The sequence below is a fragment of the Typopeltis vanoorti genome, chromosome 8 (assembly GCF_054136105.1).
Source record: "Typopeltis vanoorti isolate ZY-2024b chromosome 8, IOZ_Tvanoo_1.0, whole genome shotgun sequence".
Classification (NCBI taxonomy): Eukaryota; Metazoa; Arthropoda; class Arachnida; order Uropygi; family Thelyphonidae; genus Typopeltis; species Typopeltis vanoorti.
This window is the reverse complement of record NC_143556.1, coordinates 94392516-94413453: the sequence shown is the minus strand read 5'-3', so window position 1 is coordinate 94413453 and position 20938 is coordinate 94392516. Positions and strand designations below refer to the sequence as shown.

The 20938-nt window shown below is 36.5% G+C and overlaps 1 protein-coding gene across 1 annotated transcript in view; it reads right to left on the bottom strand.

The window, feature by feature from the left end:
* Nucleotides 1-20938, bottom strand: part of Karybeta3 (karyopherin beta 3) — a 348737-nt gene that overhangs the window by 145961 nt on the left and 181838 nt on the right. The window contains exon 16 of the mRNA XM_090396827.1: nt 9327-9410. Coding sequence (XP_090252953.1) covers nt 9327-9410 — 84 coding nt within the window. The remainder of the gene's footprint in view (nt 1-9326; nt 9411-20938) is intronic.

The window sequence follows — 20938 nt, the reverse complement described above, 5'->3', positions numbered from 1 at the left end:
TCATCTTTCCACTTCTGACATGCACGGGAGTATGCTGTGCGATCTCTATGAGAGTTTACACAGTTGGCTTCCTTGGCAGAGCAAGAATGGTTATCATGCTCTTTACTACCACATCAGAGAGTTTGGGCATGTCCATATTTCTGGCATTTGAACTGTGGATTAGGGATGTATACAGTCAAACAGGACAACTGAGATACCCTGCTTTAACAGACGTTGGAGGCTTAGGAACATCAAACGTAAGGATGATGTTTTTAGTTAGAACCAGGTAACCATCCTGACGAATATGCACATCATACATGTAACCCCCTGATCTTCAGCTCTGAACATATCTCCTCATCAGAGACATCTAGGAGATTCTACTCTGCAATCACTCCTCTAAGGGAACTGAGTGTTTTATGAAGTGTAACTGTTTTAATTAGTATTCCACTCATTGATATTCCTCTGAATAGTTTTCCAGAATGTTGTTGACATGATGTTTCTACAAGGACATCGCCAGAACGTAGTTTCATTAGTGTTTTGGGAGAAACTGCCACCCCTTCCATATTCTTCTGAATGAAGAAGGGAAACATTTCCCCCCGTCAGCTTTTCACCTGTAGCATGAATGATTAGAAAATCTGGTGTATTTATACTGGCATCATGTCCTTTGTTTCTTGCTTCTGTTGTCAAAGGTGTATCAATGGTATCAATACTTGGTTGGAGCTTTGTTAGGACCCCTGAAACGATCTGGTTAAGGGGAAAACCACTCGAGAATGAAGGATTCATTCTCGAGTGGTTTTTGGTTCAGCATCAGAGCTCCCCACCCATCAGAGCCACACATGGACACCTACTTTCCAGTAAGAAATGACTGCACTTGGAAGTGGAGTGCCAGGATTAGCCTGGATGTCATACAGACATCAAAGCAAGCCTTGGGGAAGGAGACTTACTGCAACACCCTTGACCCTTGCAGGGAAGCCCACTAGCCAAATGATCTTAGTTGGGACATCCAGGACTGTCTATCTTGCTGAAGCAGAGGGCAAAGTAGTGCAAGAATACCAGGACCCCCCCCCCCCCCTCCAGATGTCCATGGGTCGTGTTGCATGGCAAACATGGCAGCAAGGCAAAGAATCCCAGTAATGAAAGTCTGGAAGATAGGATAGTAAAAAAAGACTCAGGAGAAGTAGAGCAAAGAATATGTGAAGAAAAGCAAAGAAAAATAGTCAGAATGAAAAGGGCCAGACCATCGCTGGGAGGTCCTGTCAACTGCAAACCGGATAGGAATAAAATGTTCTCATTCCTGGAGGCCACATTATTGCTACCTATGGTAGCAAGCAGTTAAACATGAAGGCAGAGGCTGTTAAGTATCTCCAGGTAACAAGAGCATACTGCTATTAGAAACTACGCTTAAAACTGTAGGACTTTCATCAGTGAAGTACAGCTAATTGAAGAGTTAAAGTGACTAAAATGAGAGATTCTTGGACTGTGTGAAGTTAGATGTAACAGTGAAGAAATTTTTCAATTAAAAAATGTAGACATACTGTGCTATACAAACCATGATAAGGAAAGAATCATTAGAGTTGGCTTCATGATCAACAAAAAATTCAAGATCATAGTGGAATTTCACAGTAATATCTGATCAAATGGTATTGTTGTCCAGATTCCAAAAATATAGTCTCAAGGTCATTTGAGTTTATGTACCAACAATAAATCATACTGATAAAGAAACCGAAGACTTCTAAAACTTTACAACAAAGGAAAATATTTCAAAACTGCCATGGGAGACTTTAATGCCAGAAATGGTACACAAAAATCAGATGAAATATGATCATTGATTATGAAAAAAGCCTTTGATTTGGTTAAAACTTGTGCAAGCACTATGAATCCAACAATGAAGGAGCCATATCTAAGGACCATCAAATCAGCATGCAACATTGTAACCACAACAATCCATTTTAATGGAACCATCTCACCTATAGACATAGAGAGACATAAGACAAGATAATACACAATCCCCAAAACTGTCCACAATTTAGAATGGAAAGATGTATGCTTGGTATCACAAGACTGGATCACAAAAGGAATACTTGGATAAGAAATCAAACCAAAATCTGGCATTATAGAAAAAGTGAAACCACTGAAGTAGCAATAGTCTGGGCATATTAATCGAGGACAAGACCAACAATGGACAATTAAGGAAACAAAAATATATTTAACATCTTAAAGTAAAATGTAAACAAGTGCTCTAAAAATAAGTCAGTTCATGAAAAATATTCACTCACTTTTAAATGCACATATCTTAAGAAATGTGAGCTTTCATATTTAAATCAATCTAAGGAAGCTGTGTGTAAGGGAGTGGTGGGGGTTCCTTTGGACTTTCAGCTACAGCAGTTACATTCATACTTAGATCACTGACTGATGGCTCATACTCTTTAGTAGTGTCAGTTGTAATTACAGTGGTATTAATTCTTCACAACACCATAATAGCTGGTGAGTCACACTTCCCTTAGCTAACAATAGAGACCATATTCTCTGCATACAGTTTCACCAGATAGTATTTTTCCCATTAACCAAAGAATTATATTTTTCTCCCAGAGGCTAAATCTAATACTTAAGTTATAAATGTCTGTATTCTCTGGGAACCTGTAAAAGTTTTTTTGTGTGTGTGTGTGCATGTGTGCATGTGCAGAACCCAAGGGGGTTCTACAGAACAGAACACAGTTTAAGAAAAAGCGGTTTAGAGTATCAGCTATATGATTCCATAGTTATTTGAAGGCACACACTCAAAGTATGGAACACTAAGAACAGAAATTAAGGAGAAAATTTCTTTCTTCCTCTATGTCTTATGTGCAGATTGAGAGATAATCACTGAGCATTGAAAACACAGGTTAGATATAGCCTACAATTTTTTAAAAAAAGACAAATCTTTCAGAGAGTGACTTTTAGTTAAAGAAATTCTGCAAAAAAAGTATCATTCTCTGTTATCTGTTGAATGCAAATGGCATGATGAGCTAAGGAAAGCTGAGAAAGTCAAAGCCCAGAAAATTAATTATTCTATGTTATATTAAACAAGACTCACTTATGCACGGTAAAGAAGTATCTTATGTGTTGCTGTTACTTTATTTTTGAAGAATTTTGCTTACTTGATTAAGGTAAATAAATATTCCTTAATTACACTGGCTGATCCAGAACAATTAGTCATGGGAAAAGTTTTTTATTTTCTATAGAATATATAAAAAATTGCAATATTCTATTCATATAAGAAAATATGTTACTAAGATATGGTGATTTTAGTTATGGCTAAATCTGTGAATGAAAAAGCTGAACTTTTTTTTTCTTTTTTTGAGATATATGTAATTTTAATGAATCTTCAATCAATTCCAATTATGCAACACTCCATGAGAGAAAAAATCTAGCTCTTGCCCCTTTCTTGACTACATTCAGTCTCAACTTATATGGATGCTCTTTCATCCTCTTCCCACCCTCTATAAAATTAAAAGTGTTACTAAGTGTTCCAGGTTAAGGTAAATAAATGGAAAAAGGAAAGATTTACAAAAGCATACTCGAGAAGAGGCTGATAAAAATAGTGCAAGAGAAATTTTAAAAGAGCATGCTGCTTTCTGGTCAAATAAAAACCGTCAAGATCAGATTTTCATTTTATAACAAACAGTGAGAAATCATGGGAATATAACAAAGATCTGTAGTTAAGTTTTGGATTTGGAAAAGACATATAACAAGCTACACAAGAGAAAAGTTTCTCAGAACAATCCAGTTATACAAGTTAAAGATAACATTATATAGGACAATACATAGTCTATATTTAAGTTGTAAGTCAGCTGTTAGAATTGAAGGAAATACAGGTATGTGGTGTGATGTAAAGTCACGTTTAAGACAGGGATGCACACTATCTTCACTCTTATTCATTATCTATCTGAATTGCATTATGAAAGAAAATGACATTAATTATGATAATTAGAATCAGAGATAACAAACATAGCTATTTGCTTTATGCAGATATGTTTTACTCCTGAACATATTGGATTCTCTAACTAAATTGATAACAAATTTGGCATAAAAATCAGCAATAAAAAGACCCAAACATGAAAATAGGCATGAACATAGAAAACTTCAGTTGCATTTTCCATGGAGAGCCTAGAACAAGTAAAATATTTCAGCTATTTAGGCACAGTTTTAGTGAAGATGGCAAGTTTAATCTGGAAATAGACAACAGAATAAACAAAGCTGGTATGTTTGGGAGCCACCTGAATAAATTTATATGGAATAAGAGAGAAATTAGCCAAAACATTAAACTAGCAGTATACAAGACTGTGTTCAAGCCAACTTTACGTTACGGATCTCAGTGAGTTTGGATTAGAAATAACCCAAAAACTTGATCTAAGATGAGAGACCACAGATATTAAAATTCTGAGAAAGATTAGAGGAGTGAACAGATGGCATCAATGGCAGAATAATATTAAAAGATGACATTAGAAAGAAACTTGACAATGTTTGCATTCAAGATGCCAAGAGAGAAGGAAAAATCTTTAAAAGGTACCTGTGACATAACTATAAATAATAAACTATACGATAACCACAGTAATTAACTTTAATGAAATAAAGGTACAAATATTTTGTACTGAAATTAACAGTATATCATCAGTGTAGACAACAAGCAGTTCAAAGGATTGGAATAGGGGTGCTTAAGGGTCAAAGCTGTATAACTGGGAGGATACCTCCACATAGCCTTTAAAGGAATGTGGAGAACCGACCAGGGCTTCTGACCTAATGTCCAATCCTTACCTTCTTGTGGTGCACTCTGTTGGGTATCTACCTGGATACTGAACAAACGAGGATGGGCTGGCAATTTGGGATTTAGCCGACCAAATCGTATTCTTATTGGTTAAACCAAAATAAAAAATAATGGTACAACATGACAAAATTTCATGCTGGCTAGGGCATCACCCGGTTAAACAAAGACCCCCGTTGTTTTCGCCAGGGAACCAGGGCGAACAGCGAAAAGTCAGCTACTTGAACAAATCTGAAAACAAACCCCAATTCAACATCACCAGAGTTAAAGATCAGTACTATCAACATCTTCTTCTGGTTCCCACCTGCCATACGGCCAGGGGAGGGTAGCTATATGCTACCATTCTAGGGAGAGATGATTATGAGCAAGGTGGTTTCCCGTTGCCTTCCTTGCCGTAAGTATTTATGACTGTAACCTGTGTGTTCACGGGGCCGGTTTGCCTGCTTGCAGGATGAAAAACCCCAGATAAACTGGCGGAAAAAACCCTGCTGCCAACACCCAAGACCAGCTAACTTGGCTATGGCTGAGGAAGATCCTTAAGCTCCTCACGTCATGGACGGGAATCGAACCTAGGACACTCCTTCCCCAGGCATATGGTTGCGAAGCGCAAAGCCACTAGGCTAACCGCGTGGACACTATCAACATAAGAAGCCTGAATGGCAAAAAAATGGAGCTAGCTGAGGAATTAGATAAGTACCAGATTGACATAATAGGGGTGACTGAAACAAAAAAGACAAAAACTGGCGAGATCTTTCTGAGCAATAAATACAAAATGTTATATTCAGGTAATGACAATCGAGGAAAAGAAGGAGTAGCCATAATATTCAACACAAAATACGAGGCTAATCTTCTTGAATGGCAGGCAGTGTCAAGTAGAGTGATTTGGGCAAATATCAAAATGGGGAACTGGACAATGAGACTTATTTGTGCCTATGGTCCCACAGAAGGTTCTACTAAGGTAGAAGTGGAGGAATTTTTTGAGGCTTTAGAAAAAGCAACTGACACAATGAAAAAGGAACAGTTGGTCCTTGTTGGGGAGCTAAATAGAGTAGGAAATGATTGTGAGGCATACAAAAATATTTTGGGAAAATTTGGAGAAAAGAGCAAAGCTAATAATAATGGCAAATATCTGTTAGATTTCTGCTCAGGACATGGACTGGTTATTACTAACACCAAGTTCCAACATAAAAATGTGCACAAATTCACATGGAGAGAAGAGGCTAAGAATAAGAAAAGTCTCATTGACTTTTATGTTATTGTTGATAGTGATGTTTTCTCCCTGGTGCAGGACACCAGAGTGTTCAGAGGATTTGAAATTGGAAGTGATCACTATTTAGTCTATTCAGCTCTCAGATATAAACTGTAGACTAAAATACACAAAGATTATTGAAGAAAAAATGAAAGAGTTCGAGAACAGCAACCAAATCTTGGAGATGAAGTGCCAAACTCTGAAGAAAACATTGATTGATTCTGCCAGAGAGGCATGTGGTGAGGTTGTCTGCAAGGATAAAAAAATGAGAACTCCCTGGTGGACACAGGAAGTTAAAGAGGCAGTGAAAGAAAGAAGCATAAAAAATAAATATCAAGAAGGTGGTAAGATATTCTGGAGGTTGTTGAAGAAGCTTAAAAATTGAGGAATGAGTGCTGAAAGGAGTTAGAGATGATAAAGGTGACATGAAAACAGGTGAAAAAGATATCCTTGAAGTATGGAGTAATTACTTTGAAAAACTGCTAAATGAAACAAGCAGTGATGACAGCACAGTGGTAAAAAACACTGACCAGACATGCAGGCAGGAATACATATCCATACTTGAAGTAGAAAAAGCCATTAAAGGCTTGAAATGTGGAAAGGCAGCTGGAGTAGATGATATTCGACCAGAAATGCTGAAGTATGGTGGTATAAGAGTCTTACAGTGGCTGCACTGCATAGTCCAGAAAGCCTAGACAGAGGGACGAATTCCCGATGATTGGAGTAGAGCTCTCATAGTACCCATATATAAAAAGGGAAATAAAACTGAATGTGAGAATTACAGAGGTATTTCTCTACTGAGTGTTCCTGGCAAGATCTATGTAAGTATACTTGAGAAACGGTTGAAAAGAATTCTGGAAGAAAAGCTTGTTGAAGAACAAGCTGGATCAGGCCAAACAAGGCTGTCAGGATCAGATTTTCACTTTACGACAAATAGTCGAGAAAGCATGGGAATATAACAAAGATCTGTATTTAAGTTTTGTCGATTTGGAAAAGGCATATGACAATGTGCCAAGAGAGAAGCTATTCAATACGCCGCAGTTATATGGTGTCAATGGGGCATTATATCGAGCTATACTTAGTCTTTATTTGAGTTATAAGTCAGAAGTTAGAATTGAAGGAAGTACAGGAAGATGGTTTAATGTTAAATATGGTATGAGACAAAGATGTACATTATCCCCGCTGTTATTCATCTATATGGATCACATTATGAAGGAAAGTGGTATTAAACATATCAAAATTGGAGATGTTAATGTCAGCTCTTTGCTTTATGCGGATGATGTTATACTTCTAAATAAATCTGCTACAAGTCTGCAAGATTCTCTGACTAAATTAAATAACTGTTGTAAAAGATATGGTATGAAGGTCAGCAATAAAAAGACAAAGACGATGAAAATAGGCAGAATCATTGAAAATGCCAACTGTGTTGTGAATGGAGAACCTGTGGAACAAGTAAAACATTTCAGCTACTTAGGCACGATTTTTAGTGAAGATGGTAAATTAAATATAGAAATAGACAACAGAATCAGCAAAGCTGATATGGTGGGAAGTCAATTGAATAAATTCATATGGTATAAGAGAGAAATTAGTCGGAACACTAAATTAGCTGTTTACAAGACAGTGTTGAAACCAGTTTTAACTTATGGATCTGAGAGCTGGGTCAGAAGTAAAACACTTGACCAAAGACTAGAGACCGCAGATATGAGAGTCCTGAGAAAGATTAGAGGCGTGTACAGATGGCTTCAATGGGAATATCATATTAACTTAAACTGATAACTTAAACAGAATGGGCGAGGAAAGATTAGCAAAACAAGTGTTCTCTGCCAAGTTGGCAGGAAAACGACCCAGAGGAAGACCCAGATATAGGTGGAGTGATACGGTACAAAATTCCTTAGACGATAGAAATATAAGATCTGATAATGTTGGAGTCTTGACAAGTAACAGACTGATTTGGAGGAAAATTGTAGATAGGAAGTTAGTAATGATGTAGTTTTTTTCATGTAGTACTATCATATCCTGTACAGCCCTTGAGGGTATGTGCCAGGAATTTGATGATGATGATCAGGAGGAGGACTGGAATACAAAGTACATAACAGTTGGTGGATTACCAATTAAAAACTGTTGCTGCGTGCTAGAAATTAATATTAATAAAATATTATTAAATAATTCTTAAAAACTATTTCTTTGATAGTTACACAAGATAAGAATCTCCCAAACTTTTGGGGGAGAGAGACAATCATTTCAATTCAAATTTGGCCGATGTAAAAGGGCTTTGCAACTTTCTTTGAAAAGGCGTTCGTATTTAAACTTGCATCTATGGAGAAGACGAGCTTTATCCCATTGGATATTGTGTTTAGTGTCAATACTATGTTGTGCCAGACCAGACTTTTGAGGTTTCATGTATTCGATATAATATTGATGTTCCTTCATTATTTTTTCCACAGAATGGCTTGTTTATCCAAAGTATATTAAATTACATTCACACAGTATCTGGTAAACGCCAGCTAATGGTAGAGGTGTCAGTTTGCCTTTTGTAGATGGCAACAAGTGAGAAATTTTGTTGATAGGAAAATATGTGGGAAGGAGATGATACTTCTTCAAAATTCTGCAAATCGGTTCTGAGATGTCAGAAATATAAAGGATTGGAACTCTGCGGTCTGTTGAAGAATCCTGAGGTGTTGGAACATAGAAGTCAATTATCTGCCGGATTTGATTAGGATTGTAACCGTTAAATTCTATTAACTTTTTGATAGTGAAAAGTTCTTGTTGTAAGCTTGAGGGAGAGGAGCACACTTTATGTGCTCTATTAATTAAAGACTTGATAACAACAATTTTTTGAAAGGTGTGATGAGCAGACGTTTGATGAATGTATCTGCCAGTAAAGGTAGGTTTTCGATAAACACTGGTTGAGAAATTACTAGAGGCTGTGCATGTAAGAAGGATGTCCAAGAATGGTAAACTACCAGCCTTTTCTTTTTCCGTGGTGAACTGAATGCAAGGTTGAAGGCTATTGATCTGTTGAACCATCTGGAAAACACCTTGTTCTCATCCATTCATCCCCAACTCTCTCTCTTTGGTTTCATTATGTTGATGATGTCTTTGCTATTTGGCCACATTCTGAAGAGGAACTCACTACATTCCTACAACAGATCAATAGCCTTCACCCACGCATTCAGTTCACCATGGAAAAAGAAAAGGCTGGTAGTTTACTATTCTTATACTTAAGACATTACAGAAATCTTAATAGAACTTAATAAAAATAATTAAGAAAACTGCACTATGAGAATGCTGTTATACCTGAGGATCATCATCTGCAATCACAGCACCATCAGTTTGAGATTTCAACAACAGATCCATTACAGCATTGGCATCAGGTAAAAACTGCAATTAATAAAAATTTTATAAACATGATTGTATACTACAGCTTCTTTTCCAATGCATGAGTTGAAAGAAAAAGCAGAATACTTTCTAGTCTTAGAACCACATTCTTAAATTAAAAATAAAATATTCCACAGTTTTATCTAGGAATTCCATTTCAAATATAAACAAAACTTTTTGTATAAAGGTATGAGAAAGTTAAGACAGTATTCCAAATGAATGGCTGTTTGCAAGAGAAGAAGATGAGCAAGAAGAAATTTTTGCTAATTGAGGTTTTTGAAAGTATAGCGAATGTCTCTAAGAGACTTATGGATGTTAAACAAAAATATGATACAAAGAACAAAGTATTACTAAAAAAATGGTTATGCTAAAATAAATTTACAATAGCAAACTATCCACTAAAAAATTATTCCTATGGTCTCCATGTGTTCTCTACAGTGAGAGTTGACTAAGGAAGTAGAATTTAAGATAATACTTTTGCTTATTTTCCCAACACATTGATATATAGTTGACTTTCACTCAAATGAACTCCTAAGGACCACAGATATAGTTCTTTTTTTTTTTTTCTTGGTTATAGTGAGTGAGTTTGCAATAACAAGGTTTTGCTATAGTGAGATTCAACTGTATAGTACATTTCGTGTTGGTTTCTTCAATATAACTTGTGCATTCAATCAGAAAAAAAACAATCATATTTAGATCCTATGGTTTGAGCAAATTACTAATAAGTGCAATTCTCTTGGTTTTTAATGCTGACTTCTTATAATTTGACATTAAAAAATTCTCACCATTTTATTCTTTTTGTAGAATAAACACAAATAAACCAATTATTAAAGTAGCACCAATGAATGCTACTTATAAAGTAATTGTTTTTCAAAGAAATAAATATAATATAAAACAACGAAGAATAAGCTATTTTATTTTTCACATCTCAAAACTGAACTAATTCTTGCCACTGAAATTAATACTATTATTCAGCAGATTTTACCAACAATGGAGATAATCAATAAGAGCAAAATCCACAAAGTCCACAAAATCCACATAGTAAAAACTTGTTTATGGCATAACTTAATATTAAAAATTATTTTTCATGTGTAAATTAAGCTCGTGATAAAACGCTAGAAAAGAGGTCACCACAAACACCAGTGTTAAACTAAGGAAGTAGAAAATAGGAATGGTTAAAGCAAGTTTCTTTGTTAAAATATACAGTACTATACCTGAAGAAGGGGCATTCTTATTTTCTATTCTTATTCTATTCTATATTCTTATTTTTTAAAATGTGACGAGAACTCTCAAACAATGTCCACCGACCCTACATATTCTCAGAGTGTTGGACGCTCCATAACATAAAAATTACGTCACAACACCGGCCAATAGGCAATAACACAAGCACTTCAAAGACAGAAACACCAAGCCAACATGACACAGCATCCACTTCCTCCATGAGTTCAGATAACGACATACAAGGAGGAAATGGCTTGCTCCCAGCCCCTTTTTCCCATAAACCCCCTTCCTCAAAAAAAAATAAAATATATATATATATATATATATATATATATATATATGTTAAAGATATAAACCTGGTTTTACTCCCATTTCCCAATTAAGCAAACAGACAAACATGTCAAGTTTGCACCTGCAAGTGTTGCAAGTCTATCTGATCCTGTATGTAGTGCAAGACCAAGGCAACTCATGGTAAAAGTAGAATAAGCTCTGATCACTAATCTTAATATTTACCCTTAATGCAAAGCACGTCTGCTTTGCATTAAGGGTAATGCAAAGGAGATGTATGATTAAGGGAGATGTATGATGCTTTGTATTAAAGGCAAGGGGCCGCTACCCAAAATTTCTACACACACACACACACATATATATATGACATAAATAAATGTATCACAACAACTGAGTAGAAGTCTATGATTACATATATGTGTGTGTGTGTGTGTGTGTGTGTGGTGTGTGTGTGTGTGTGTGTGTAATCATAGACTTCTACTCAGTTGTTGTGATACATTTTTAAAAAATAGATTTAATGACTTAAACCGAGGTAACTTATAAAGTTTTAATGAGAATAATACAACTAGTTTCAGCTTATAACAGCCTTCATCAGGTATTCATTAAAGGAAGAGAATAGTAATAAACATTGAAGCATCTAAAAAACTGAAAATTACAGGTAAAAATTGCATAATTGAAAAAAAAAAACATTGCATTTTAAGTTGTTCTAACTGGTGCACTATTGTTTATTGCGTGTATGTGTGCAGGCTCTCGTGAGCCAAAATTGAATAACTGCAGTATGGCTATCTGGGATGTTATAACTCAAATTGCTGTTTAAGTGTTCAGGATTCAGGATGATTTCCCTGGATTCCACAATTTTTCTTTCAAACTCATCACCACAGCGAAAAATATTTTCTGATTTATCCCAGCAAACGGAGTGACTTTGTAGATTATCATTAGGATTGTTTGAGAAAAGAACATGACTGGACAACGCAGTTGCACGTGATCTTTTATAGGAGATGTCTCTCTTATGCATTTCTCTTACGCTCCTCGATACATTTGTTCAATAGATTTGTTGGTTTGTCCAAAATAAGGGATATTGCAATCACACCATAATTTATATACACCTGGATATTTTAGGTTGTGATGAATAAGTTTTGGATGGCTGATAAGAGAACGGATTTTTGGAAGTGTAGCGAAGAAATTTCTTCGCCACACTTCCAAAAGAAATTTCATCAGGACGATGAAATTTCTTTCATCGTCCTGATGTTGTATTTTTTAAGGACCTTAGCCAATTTGTTAGAGGACTGTGCTTATGTATGGGATGGAGGTGCCCCTTTTAAAATTATTATTAGTTTCTGTGGTGCACTGTTTAGGAGGATCCAGAAGAAATTTCTTAATCGAAATTCAGGAAGATCCTACAAGAGAATTACAAAACCGTACAAACAACTTGTTAAAGTTGTTTGTACGGTTTTGTAATTCTCTCTACGAGTGAACTTCCTCATAATGTTCGCCTTTTTTGTAATTCACTCTACGAGTGAACTTCCTCATAATGTTCGCCTTTCTTTATGCTCACTACATCCTCTTATATCATGCATCTATGGAGTTCCTAAGATACATAAGGAAAACATCCCTCTTCGCCCAATCGTGGAAGGAATTGATTCACCTACTTACAATCTTTCAAAATATCTAGCAAAGCACCTCAAATGTTTCTCCAATAAATCCTCATCATTCATCAAAAACACCACAGACTTTGTTTCTCACATCAAAGATATTTCCGTTAATGAAAATGACATTATAGCAAGTTTTGACATTCTCTCTTTATTTACTAACGTTCCTACAGACGAAGTGCTTACATTACTAAAGGAAAAATTATCCAAAAAAATGTTTGCTTTATTAAAACATTGCATTCATTCTGGTTACTTTAGATATCGGGACTCCATTTACCAACAAAAACAAGGCTTGGTAATGGGCAAAACATTGTCCCCAGTTCTAGCTAGCATTTTCCTAGAAGATTTTGAAAAGAAAGCTATATCCTCCTTCTCATTTAAACCAAAACTTTGGAAACATTATGTTGATGATATTTTCATTATATGGAGTCACGGACACACATCTCTCATAGATTTTCTTCATCATCTAAACAACCAACATCCTAATATAAAATTTACTGCTGATCTAGAACAAAATAATTCCTTTCCTGGATGTAATGATTACACAATGCTCTGAAAGATTAAAAATCTCTATATACAGGAAACCTACTCATACCAATAGATATCTACATATAAGTTAAGGGGATAAAAATCCCTTCTTGTTTTTCAGCCAGTAAGCGAAACTAAGATCGAACACTACGATCTGTAACGTTTCATGCCGACGAACTGTCAGCGTATCCAAGCGTAAGTGACCACTTGGTAGTGCCACACCACGGCAACTCGTTGCAAAGGTGAAGCAAGCTTCCTCACTGTTCTTGATATTTTCTCATAATGTAAAACACAGATGTTGTACTGTTTTACATTATGAGGAGAGGTCACTACCCAGACCGGTTTCAACCTTTTTTGAGGTCTCATCAGTGAGTAGTCACTTACGCTTGGATACGCTGACAGTTCGTCGGCATGAAACATTACAGATCGTAGTGTTCGATCTTAGTTTCGCTTACTGGCTGAAAAACAAGAAGGGATTTTTATCCCCTTAACTTATAACAACCTCGCCAGAAAAAAATAGCCTTTTGGCTTTTCATCTTAGATATCTACATAGTCATTCTCATCATTTCCCACCACAGAAGCTTGGAACTATATCTACGAGGGCTGTTCAATAAGTAATAAGACTAATTTTACTGTCCCAAAATCACTCATCACAATATTAATTTCTTTGGAATAAAGAAATGTTGCTGTCTGTATTAACAAAAGAGGTTGATAGATGGCATATACGGGCTGATGTGCCAGAATGTCACGTGACTAAACGCAAGCTTGTTTCGGCGTGCTACCATGGCCAGTCGTCGAAATGGAAGCATCCTTGGAACAGCATGATGCGATTTAAATGTTTAATCGCATTATGCAATTAAACATTATGCATTTGCAAAAATTGGCATCAGACACTTTTAACATGATACGCGAAGCTTTCCATGATGAAGCAATGTCGAGGGCAAGTGTTTTTCGCTGGCATAAAACTTTTAAGGAAGGAAGGCAAAATGTGGAAGATCTTGAACGTGGAAGATCTTCAATGTCCATCACAGAGACAATGATCAACACAGCAGTGATTATCATCAAGGAGGATCACAGAATTACAGTACGGCAGCTGCATGTTGTCCTGAATATTTCTGTCGGACATGTTCACTCATTTGGTACTGAAACATGTTTGCGCCCGATGGATTCCCAAACTCTTGACACTGGAGCAAACGTAGCATCGAGTGGATGTGTGCACAGAATGGAAAGAAAGACTGGAACAAGAAGGCGACAACTTCTTAAGCTTGTCCGATGCTGATTTTTGCAAACGCACACAAAATTTAATCGCTCGTAGGCGCGCACCGAAACAAGCTTGCGTTCAGTTACGTGACACTCTGGCACATCGGCCCGTATACGCCATCTATCAACCTCTTTTGTTAATACAGACAGCAACATTTCTTTATTCCAAAGAAATTAATATTGTGATGAGTGGTTTTGCGACAGTAAAATTAGTCTTATTACATATTGAACAGCCTACGTACCTTAGGACACAGAGCACACTCTCTTTTGAATGAACCAGATGAACTCCAAAAAGAAATAAATCACCTCTCTCTTATCTTTAAACAAAATGGATACTCCGAAAAAAACGATTAAGAAATTTCTTCTGGATCCTTCTAAACAGTGAACCACAGAAACTAATAATAATTTTAAAGGTAGCATCTCCATCCCATACATTAGCACAATCTCTAACAAATTGGCTAAGGTCCTCAAAAAATACAACATCAGGATGTTCTTCACCACACTTCCAAAAATCCGTTCTCTTATCAGCCATCCAAAACCTATTCATCACAACCTAAAATATCCAGGTGTATATAAATTATGGTGCGATTGCAATATCCCTTATTTTGGACAAACCAACAAATCTATTGAACAACGTATCGAGGAGCATAAGAGAGACATCTCCTATAAAAGATCACGTGCAACTGCGTTGTCCAGTCATGTTCTTTTCTCAAACAATCCTAATGATAATCTACAAAGTCACTCCGTTTGCTGGGATAAATTGTGGAATCCAGGGAAATCATCCTGAATCCTGAACACTTAAACAGCAATTTGAGTTATAACATGCCAGATAGCCTATACTGCAGTTATTCAATTTTGGCATTCACGAGAGCCTGCATGCATATACGCAATAAACAGTAGCGCGCCAGTTAGAACAACTTAAAATACAACGTTTTTTGTTTTCAATTATGCAATTTTTACCTGTAATTTTCAGTTTTTTTAGATGCTTCAATGTTTATTACTATTCTCTTCCTTTAATGAATATCTGATGAAGGCTGTTATAAGCCGAAACTAGTTGTATTATTCTCATTAAAACTTTATAAGTTACCTCAGTTTAAGTCATTAAATCTATTTTAAAAAAAAAATATATATATATATATATATATATATATATATTTTTTTTTTTTCAGCTCTCTTTTTCATCTCTTTCCCACTCTACAAAAAAAAAGTGTGTGCTCACCCTTAAAAATAATATATGTAATTATATAAAAAACCCTGGTTTTTTACAAATTAATTTCTTCCACATTGCCTCCCCCCCGTTAACACCATAACAGCAGAAATATGCAGAAAGAAGAAAGGCAACAACATCCAAGAAACGGTATGTGCGAATTTCCTTCTATTATTCTACATATATTTGTCTCTAAAATACATCTGCAATGCCGTACGAATGCTTGAGTAAAAGGCCAATGACATTAAAAAAGGGGCCCTCCTAAATGAAAGCAGGAAAAATAGCTGTAAAAATAATAATTCTTATTTTCAGCCATGAAGATATTTTCAAAAGATCTTCATAATTAGAGAGCACTCCTTTGTTTACTATGTAGAATTAGAGGCTAGAAATTACTACTGTTATTATATGAATATTTCCATAGAGACAGAAGACTCATAACGAGAGATGCTAAACTGACACAATAACCATTATTTGTATGATACCTATCATACTTCTCCTTACACTCATTCACAAACAAAGCACTCACAAACACTTCTTATAATGCATTCCACCCATTCACCACCCACCAAGCAAAAAATTTAGCCCTAACACACTTGTTAACCAAATTATTACACAATTTCCAGGGTTAACCCTTCATTCTCTCTCCTTCTGGATTGTAACAGTCATCAGTGTCAGTCCTATAAAACCCCTTTAATAACTTATGTGTTTCTATTACATCTCCTCTCTAATTCCTATCAACTAGTTTTTGGAGTTAGGTTTGAAACAATCTTTGTCACTTGCATCCGAATCCTACTCACCAGTTCATCACCAAAGAATCCAGGTAACTATATCTATGTGCAGCAGTCCAGATTTGGCCTATTAGTAACTTTATCACAGAAAGTAAATTGCTAAGGCAATTTACCCCTAATAAAACTATGGTGCCCCTTAAAATGCATATTTCTGTTCACCCAGTCTTGAATTTCGACTTTTACCAACTTCTCTAGTACCTTAACCACCTCTCCTGAGATGACAATTGGATATAGTTTGCTACCTCTGTCTTGAAGTCTTCGGTATGCACTGGAACTATTTTGTTCTCCTTCCACTCCCTAGACACTTTCCCAGAAGTGAGACTTAAATTAAACAGCTTGGTCAAAGGAATGCTAATTCTTTCTTTTTTCTTTTAATGTTGTGCCCATACACAAGAGGTTGATTAATCAGATTTTAGTACCTTTAGTAGCTGGGAAAGGAGGAACTTGTTTATATTTGATTTAAATAACTGTAAATTGTATTCCTTTGGAAACACAGCAGGCAGGAGACTGTTCAACAGTGCCGCAGTGGCAGAGATAAATGAGGAGGAGGAAAAGAAACTTGTTCTGTTTGTTTATAGGTGTACTGTGAAGGGATGATGAGCAGCAGTTGCATGTGTTCCAATTTACTCCTTAGTACTGAGTGGAGGAATTATTGATGTTATTTTAGATGAGCATTTGTAGAATATACATACTGCAGAAACCAAACGTCTGTGCAAAGCTGGGGAGGGAGAGAGTTGGTAAGAGATGGGTCATTAATAAGTCTAATTACTCTCCTCTAATGAGCCAAGCATTTTGAGGGAGCTTTTAGGGGCCCCATTCCATATGTGGGAGCAGTATTCAATAGCTGAGCGGATTTGTGATTTGTATAATGTTAACAGCTGTTCAGGGGTGAACTAACGTCTTGAGCAAAAGAGAAATCCTAGTTTTTTTTGAAGCTGAGGATGGAATGGTTGTGATGTGTTTATGCCAAGAGAGGTTTGATGTGAGGGTAATTCCAAGAAGAGAGATCTCAAACTGTCTGGAAATTTGGGTATTTTCAAAAAGAATACTGGGGAAATTTTTTTTTTTTTTTTTAATGGGAAATAGGACAGAACTGGGTTTTATTAGCATTGAAATTGATGAGGTTATCCGACCTTCATTGTAGGATGGCTTGGAGATCGGAATTGAGGATGTGGTGCTTGATGTTCTGTAGGTTGAGGCGAGCTGTGTAGGGTAAGGTTTATTGAATGAAAGTGAGGAATGTAATGTGCTGTCATCTGCAAAACTGTGTATTGGTTGGAGATCAACTGAAGTAGGTCACTGATATATAGCACGAAGAGGATTGGTGAGAAGACAGAACCTTGTAGAACTCCAGCATTAATTGAATGGTGAGAGAATAGGGAGCTATCCACCATCACACACAATGTGTGTCCAGACAGAAAGCTGGCAATCCAACTACAGAGGTCCTGGGTTAGACCAGGTCAAAGGTTTTGGAGATATCAAGTACAACCACTTGAGATTTGCCAAACTTCTCCATGGCATTTGTCCAGAGATGGGTGAGCAGATCTATTGATCGACAGCGATGGAATCCATACTGGTAGTCGTTTATTAGGTTGGTGTCTTCGAGGTAATGTAGGAGTTGGGAATTGATGATTTTTTCCATTACTTTAGACAGGACTGAAGTAAGCGAGATAGGGCAGTAGTTGGATGGCAGTGACTTATCACCCTTCTTGGGAATGGGTTGAATATAGGCCAATTTCCAGTTTATAGGATAGATTCCAGTGGAGTAAGAGAGTATATATAGGTGACATAGGATAGGAGTCAGTTCTGGTGAGCAAACTTTCAGGACAATTGGGGGAATGCCATCAGGGCCAGGAGACTTTGTTTCAAATTTGGACAACATTTTTCTGATCTCATCCTGGCAAAAGGATATAGGGACATTGTATGTTAGGTGTCTGGAATGGTTGGGGGACATTTACCATCGTCATTTATTCATGTATTGGAAGCAGAGTATGAAGCCAGAAGACTGGCTTTTTCTATGGGTGATGATGCAATATAGCCACCTGGGTATGATAAGGGTGGGAATAATGTTGGGCAGACGTTACACCCAATTGCTTTGGCAAGAAACCAAAAGGCTCGGCTGAAATTTGGACAGGCTGCTAGTTTCCTGCATTTTGCTCTTTCGAATTGTTTTAGAAGTAACATAAATTGAAAGCCAAACGGCTATTTTTCTGGCATCCTTAATAATAATTAAGGGGATACAAATCCCTTGTTGTTCAACTGCCAGTAAACAAAACTCTAAGATCGAGAACTACGAATCTATGAGTTTCATATATAAATACTGAAAAATTATCGGCGAATCCAAGTGTGTGTATGTGTATATATATATATATATATATATATATATATATATATATATATATATATATGAAACTCATAGATTCGTAGTTCTCGATCTTAGAGTTTTGCTTACTGGCAGATGAACAACAAGGGATTTGTATCCCCTTAATTTTTATTAAGGGTGCCAGAAAAAAAAAATGGCCGTTTGGCTTTCAATTTATGTTATAATATACAAACACACCTTTATGGCATTCGTATGGTAAAGGTATGTAAGTTCTTTTTACTTAACCTTGTTATCTTCCAGGTCTACCTACTCACTATTGAGACCTACAAAAAAGGTTGAAAACGGTGTGGGTAGTGACCTCTCCTCATAATGTAATTACAGTATTACATCCCCCTAGGGGCTGTGTTTTTACATTATGAGAAAATATCACGGATAGTGAGAGAGCTTGCTCCACCATTGCTTCAGTTGCCTTAATGTTGTACTACCGAGTGGTCAAATACACTTGGATTCGCCGATAGTTTTTCGGTATATATATATATATATATATACAGGGTGTTCGGGATAAATTTGACAGTTTCGTAAGGAAAAAGAAAATCTTCTTTGTATCTATTAAATTTAATGAATTGACAAAAAAACATTACAGGCAGAGTTAATTACAATACTATCAACAAGATTTACTCAAAATAACCACCATTAGCATCGATCACAGCTTCAATTCTGCTTCGGAACCTCGAACAGGCTGATGCTACAGTCTCCCTGGGAAGGGCCGCAAAAACTGTTTTAATTTTATCCATTAACTGGGCTTTTGTATTACTGGAAGTGCGATTGGTGTCTTTTTCAACTGCGCCCCATACAAAATAATCCATGGGGTTAAGGTCTGGGGAGTTTGGAGGCCAAACATTTGGACTGGTGAAGTCGTAGAAATTTTCAGACAACCATTTTTGACTTTTCCCAGAGGTGTGGCAAGGGGCCGAATCCTGCTGCCATACATACGGCCTACCATTGGCTACCCTTGTTATCCAGGGCTTGACTACAGTTAGCAACTCCACGAACAAAGCCCGAATTCCAATGCCAGGGTTCTTCAACACCTGTTCCTGCAGATTTGCGAGGAATTCTGCTGTACGAACGCAATCAGATCGTCTGCTAGGGATCTTTCTTCTTGCTACATCCTCGTAGTCACCATTGCAAGTCTCTAGTTCATTCCTGATTGTTTTTACTGTATTCAGGGAGCATTGGGCAGCAGTCGTAATATCCTTATTTTGATGGCGGGCACGAATCATCATGATACAAGTTATTCTCTTCCATGATTCAGGTGGGTTCCAGCTATCCATCCTTTCTGACATCTTGTATATGAATGAAGAAGGGTCCAAACTTTTAAATGAAGAGAAGTGTGTGTTAATACATGTAACTTACGGAAAAATATAATTAATTATAAATATGTCAAATTTATCCCGAACACCCTGTATATATATATATGTGTGTGTGTGTGTGTGTGTGAAACTCATAGATTCGTAGTTCTCGAGCTTAGAGTTTTGCTTACTGGCAGTTAAACTACAAGGGATTTGTATCCCCTTAATTATTATTAAGGATGACAGAAAAATTGCCATTTGGCTTTCAATTTATGTTATAATATACAAACACACCTTTATGGCAAAGGTATGTAAGTTCTTTTCACTTAAACCTTGTTATCTTCCAGGTCTACCCACTCACTGATGAGACCTCAAAAAAGGTTGCAACCGGTCTGGGTGGCGACCTCTCCTCATAATGTAATTACAGTATTACATCCCCTAGGAGCTGTGTTTTTACATTATGAGAACATTATGAGAAAATATTAAGGATAGTGAGGGAGTTTGCTCCACCTTTGCTTCGAGTTGCCTTGGTGTTGTACTACCAAGTGTTCATTTACACTTGGATTCGCCGATAGTTTTTCGGTATATATATATGAAACTCATAGATTCATAGTTCTTGAGCTTAGAGTTTTGCTTACTGGCAGTTGAACAACAAGGGATTTGTATCCCCTTAATTATTGTTTTAGAAGTATTGATTGTTTTTTTGCATCTATTTTGGGCTTCGGTATAAGCTCTAAAGGTGGATGAGGTTCTTCGTTTAAGCCGGTTACGGTATGTCTGGTGTTTCATCTGTACAGTTGGAGAACCAGGTTTTAGTTAGGGAATGGCAGTTCAGAGTAGTGTATGAAATGTATGTTTCCATGCCGGTGAGGATTACTTTGGTAATAAGTTCAATGCATATGTTAGGGTTGGAAGGCC